Raw genomic sequence first — 5,789 nt, 5'->3', positions numbered from 1 at the left:
AACCCACCAAACACAGGGACAACATGCAAACTCTGCACACAGAGCCCCAGGTGGGGAATTGAACCTGCAGTCGTGAACCCCTTGCCCCCGTTTTAACCATGTCCCTATAACCAATGTTACTGTGCAAACCTAGATGGAGAACTTCAATATGGAACAAGGAGAGTGATCAAAACAAAAGAGGAGGCCAGGTCAATCTTCAGTGAGTTCCATTCATCACCTTTGGGAGGGCACACCGGGATCAACAAGACACGGAATGCCATATGTTCCAGATTCTACTGGTATGGCATGTCAGTGGACATTGAAAACTGGGTATGTATGAGTTGATGTATTTTCTTCAAATGAATGTGAAGACTCTACAGGCATGAAATGTTTTTATATCCTTTAGATCTTGGAATGTGATGAGTGCCAAAAGGTAGGGAGGCCTTTGACAGCTGTACAGACACTGGAGTGTATTAAGGTAATCCATAAATTTTTTTTAGAGACATTAAGATGCTAAATGGCTATAAATAAATGCATGCAGTATGTATATACAGTTCATACTCCAATCTCTACATGTACTTTTACAAATTTCAAATTGTATTTACTAGTATTTACCCCAAGAGTAAATACACACAAACATAGTGTGTTTTTGTTATAGGTGTCTGCTGTGTGGGAGCTGGTTGGAATAGATTTCACTGGACCATTGCCTAAAACCACTGATGGCTACCAGTATATCCTTACAGCGACAGATTACTTCTCTAAATGGGTTGAAGCATTTCCTTTGAAAGGAAAGTCTGCAACTGAAGTTGGAAGGCATCTCTGTTCCATGATTTACAGACACGGATGTCCGAAAAGAATTCTGTCAGATCAAGGAAGAGAATTTGTCAATGAAGTAATGAAGTAATGAATTTCTTTCTTTGTTTATTTACAAATTTATTTATTTAGTATTTAATAACTTTGTTTTTCTTTTAAAGCTCAACCGCAGCCTGTATGAGATGTTGCACATTGAGAGAAGTGTAACTGCAGCCTACCATCCACAAACAAATGGACTGGATGAAAAAACAAACGACAATATAAAACGGTTGGTGTTTTATTTTTTTTGGATGTTTTATTTTTTGTGTGTTGTGACCAGATTTGTTATATTTACTAATTTTATTATTTTTTTATTTTAAATTATCTGTTAAGAGCTCTGAAGAAACTGGTTAACAACCAGCAGAATGACTGGGACATCTATCTGGATGCAACATTATTTTCTTTAAGGTCAAAGGTCCATACAACCACTAAACATTCACCATTTCTGCTTATGTACGGAAGAGAGGCAGTGTTTCCTTCACAGGTTCCCATTGAATTGCCAGTAAGTACAATTACTCATATCTTGACATAGTTTAGCATAGTTTCTTGTGACAAGGTGATTGCAAGCTAATGAATTGGGGCTTGAACAGCCATGGCAATTGCTTCTGAAAACAGCTACGACATGTTCCGTTTTTTATATATCTATTTTATAATCAAATATAAGGTCTTGTAGTTTCAATGCAGATGTTTGTGCTGTTTTTGCAAACTGTCCTGTGGTAGAACTATGTCTTGAAAGTTTTCCACAGCTTTCTATGTACATACAGGGGGTGTAGATGTTTTCACCTTTTTATTTCTTAAATTGTTTACATTTAGGGGCAGCACGATGGGTTAGCGGTTGGCACTGTTGCCTCACAGCAATAAGGTCCTGGTTTCAAATCCGTTTGAATGGGACCTTTCTTTGGGGAGTTTGTTCTCCCTGTGCACAATTGTTATAATTTGTATGACTTTTCAACCTGTTTTGTTTCACTTCATGTTAAGGCCATGCAGGACAGGGAAAATGTTAATCATAAATTGTGATTTCTGTCTTGCCATTGTGATCTTACTTGTTAGCTTTCCACAATCATCCTCCCTGATGAAGCAAGTTACGGTGAGTTCAAACAGTTGAAAAACAAAACAATGGAGGGCATTAAAGCTACCACAGAAGAAAATATAAAGAAATCACAGGAAAAGCAACAGGCAGCTTATGTGAAAAGGGTGCAAAAGAAATACAAAAATGTTGTGTACAAAGTTGGAGATGAAGTTCTTTTGGCCAACATAAGAAAATATGGAAGGAAGGGTGGCAGAATGGAACCTGATTTCTCTGGACCATACACTATAGAGACAATCAGTGGGAAAATTGTAACACTAAAAAATCGCGAAGGAGCAATATTGAGAAACAAATATAACATCAGCCACCTGAAGCCATACAGAAGGAGCTCACAACCCACTACACAACCCACTGATCCAATTCTTTAGATATTTCTTGCTTTTGACTTGGTCTGATGGACCTCTTTATTGTAACACTAACTGTTTTACATTTGCTTTTTAGTGATGATGCTTTGGGCTGCAAAGGACACTGGGAGAGTTGAAGCAGTTGTTGGCCCATACAAACTGTATGATCATTCTTTTCGCACCCTGCAGGGGAATGAGTGGCTTTCGGATGAAGTAAGAGAAGGAAAATAAGTTGTCCAACATATTAATACGGTAGTTTTGCATGTTGCCTATAAACCTGTTGTCTACAGGTTATTGATGCATATGTGCACTACATTTTGGAGAAACAACAGGCAAGTATCAATTATGAAAACAGTTAACATTTGTCCATTTTTAAACTACATATTCAATCTATAAAAGACAAGATTATTTATTTTTTACAGAAACCAATACACCAGATGTGTGCAGTTGTGGCAACATCTTTGTTTACTGGCAAATTCCGAACTCTCATGAAGGTAAATCATAACATAGTGTAACATTTTATATCTTGCATGATTAAGTATTACTAACTTACTCTTACCACTTACCACAGATGAAATTTCCTGTGGTGGAGAAGTGGGCATGCCCCGTGAATGTTGGAGCCCATTGGATACTTTTGGTGAGTGGGAATTAGGAACACTATATCATTGTGAAACAATAAATATTACAATTACATATTTTTTATATTATTAAAAATATCATAACTAATATTATGTATGTTTGATTGCATCAAAATATTTCTAGGTTGTCGACATTCCCCTCAAAAAAATCATTCTGATAGACCCATTTGGAAATGAAGCCTCCTATGAGAGGAGAATTTTGCGCAACTGGAGGTATCACAGTTCAAGTATATTGAATATTTTCTTTTGGAAAAATTATAATGTCTTTACTTTGTTATATGTGAATGTAATGACCTTTATGTTTTAGGAATTTTATGAAACAGAGAGGGGATGATGAGAACAGAGCAACATGGACAGTAGCAACCCTGCAACACAACAAGCAGAGAGATGGTAGCAGTTGCGGCGTTTTAATTTTGAAGGTAAATGTTTTAAAAACTTTTCATTGATGCTTTTAAACCTATTCCAGTTTATAATTTGTTGTATACAGGTGTTGGTTTTGCAGAAGGAATAATAATGACACAGCTATCATTGCTGTGTGTTATTTATTTGTTGTTGTGTACAGCGACCTTGAAATACCCAAAAAGCACATTTTAAATAAATATTTGTAGTTGTTCTATTGATTTCTTCAGCTTTAGTTCTATACCAGCAACATTGCACTTCATGGTGTATTGCATATGCTGAAATGAAAAGATTTATGCTGAACCTCAGTTTAGGGTCGAGGATATGTACTCATATTGTGACAAATTTATAGTGATATTGATATACTTGTTTATTCTTTTTTGCAGTTTGCTGAACATCTCCTTTCAGAGGGAGACATCAGTCGAGTTCAGACGACTTCAGATTTCGTGACAAATGCCCGATTGGAAATAGCCTGTTCCCTCCTGGAATATCAGGGTGGGTTCTAGAGTAATTAAATATCCACAATAATCATCTAACTGTGTTGCTTCAGTCATACACATTTCATAATAAAAGCACAAAAAGCTTATGGGAACTTCTGTGTGTGTAGGCAAGGCATTGGACTACTGTGTCATTTGCTCCATGATGGAAGGCGATGCTGACAAAACCCTAATTGAAATGGTAAATTTTTGCAGGTCATTAAATATATACAACAATATATATAGAGTATTACTTTGTTCTGTCTACAAAAGATTCTAATTTATTACTTTTTTATACTTACAGGTCCAATGCGACCACTGCAACAGATGGGCACATTTTCAATGTGCAAATTTTGATCCAAAGAATCAGTTTGCTTTCATTTGTACAAAGTGTTTGTGAAAGTTTTTTTTTTCTTTTTGGCTTCAAATACATATTAAAGTACCAGTACTTTTGTGTTGTCATTTTGTTCAATTCCACCACAAAATAACATTATACTTCATGGGGTTGAAGTGTGTCATAAAAAAATCCTACCCCACTTTATGGTAGCATAATTTCATGGGGTTGAAGTGTGTCATAAAAAAATCCTACCCCTCGTTATGGTAGCATAATTTCATGGGGTTGAAGTGTGTCATAAAAAAATCCTACCCCACTTTATGGTAGCATAATTTAATGGGGTTGAAGTGTGTCATAAAAAAATCCTACCCCTCGTTATGGTAGCATAATTTCATGGGGTTGAAGTGTGTCATAAAAAAATCCTACCCCTCGTTATGGTAGCATAATTTCATGGGGTTGAAGTGTGTCATAAAAAAATCCTACCCCTCGTTATGGTAGCATAATTTCATGGGGTTGAAGTGTGTCATAAAAAAATCCTACCCCTCGTTATGGTAGCATAATTTCATGGGGTTGAAGTGTGTCATAAAAAAATCCTACCCCTCGTTATGGTAGCATAATTTCATGGGGTTGAAGTGTGTAAATAAAATTATGCTACCATAACATGCGGTAGGATATTGTTATGTAGTGCAGTTCAATTAAATACCTCCCATTTATACAGGTAGCATTTTCTGATAAGGTAGGAAAAACTGATGGTTAAAACTATAACATTGCGCTACGGTAGGAAAATCTGATAAGGTAGGATGAATCGTTAGAACACCGGAATCAACACAGAAAACCCGTGGCGGCCAGACTGATACCTCTCCGCGCACGTATAAGCGGACGTGTTTGTATAGACTTTTATGATGCATTTTACTCCTCCGCGGACGACCGCCTGCCGCACTCCAAATTTGTCTTTAAACGCCAACATAGATGATTTTGATGAGGATTGGGGTAGTTTGCAAACCCTACAGCCAATTTTCAAGGTAATAGAACTGTTGCATACATATAAATGCGTATGCATATGTGTGCAGACTTGTCCCAAATTGAAAATCTCACGCCAGCCAGTTGATCAAAGTTGGCAGCCCCGTGAACTGCCGCTCTGAATTTGTAAAACGTAGGGAAACATACACAGACCTCGCGGCTGTGGTACGTGTGCAGGGAATATCAGAATTACTACTAATACTTAAATAGGGCACGTGCACATGTGTAAAGTACACAGCTTGACCAGAGAAATATGAACGTTTCCATGTACGCATACGCGGTGTAATACGCGAGTGCTGCGCTTTGCGGAGAACCAGCCTAGATGCGTCTGCGTTGGGAGCGTCGCGTCGGCGCGCTGCTGGAGAGAGGTGTGTGTCCAAAGTGGATTAAAAGACGTTCATATTGTGACCTAAAGACAAACTCACTTTTAGTGGTAATCTTTGTTGTGTAATTTTATGGTTAATATGTTTGATGAATGCTGTTTGTAATTTTATTTACCTGTAATTAAGCCTATTAGTTTAACACCCGCGTCATTTCGGCGCGTCTTCCCACCGGCGTCGCGCGGGCGACCAACATTTCCTGAGGTCATTCACATATTTGACTTTTTAAATTTTATGTATCGTACAGAATAATAGAGCGCAGGCTAAAGTGCAGTTCGGC

General features: G+C 37.5%; 1 protein-coding gene across 2 annotated transcripts; it reads left to right on the top strand.

The window, feature by feature from the left end:
* Positions 1 to 970: 970 nt before the first annotated feature.
* LOC125728154 (uncharacterized) lies at positions 971 to 4,223 on the top strand. Of its 2 annotated transcripts, XM_049005226.1 has the most exons (12): positions 977 to 1,060; positions 1,165 to 1,333; positions 1,882 to 1,918; positions 2,360 to 2,475; positions 2,553 to 2,594; positions 2,685 to 2,756; positions 2,834 to 2,899; positions 3,025 to 3,113; positions 3,208 to 3,319; positions 3,686 to 3,794; positions 3,907 to 3,977; positions 4,080 to 4,223. In XM_049005226.1, exons 2-12 carry the CDS (start codon positions 1,283 to 1,285, stop codon positions 4,173 to 4,175), a joined length of 861 nt encoding a protein of 286 aa, XP_048861183.1. In that variant the 5' UTR covers positions 977 to 1,060; positions 1,165 to 1,282; the 3' UTR covers positions 4,176 to 4,223. The 2 variants fall into 2 exon arrangements, with proteins under 2 accessions (XP_048861185.1, XP_048861183.1); XM_049005228.1 differs by lacking the exon at positions 1,882 to 1,918 and having other exon boundaries at positions 971 to 1,060.
* The last annotated feature ends 1,566 nt before the right edge of the window (positions 4,224 to 5,789 follow it).

The sequence above is a fragment of the Brienomyrus brachyistius genome, unplaced genomic scaffold (genome assembly GCF_023856365.1).
Source record: "Brienomyrus brachyistius isolate T26 unplaced genomic scaffold, BBRACH_0.4 scaffold175, whole genome shotgun sequence".
NCBI lineage: Eukaryota > Metazoa > Chordata > Actinopteri > Osteoglossiformes > Mormyridae > Brienomyrus > Brienomyrus brachyistius.
Note: the sequence above shows the minus strand (reverse complement) of the source record. Positions and strands in the feature narration are given on the sequence as shown.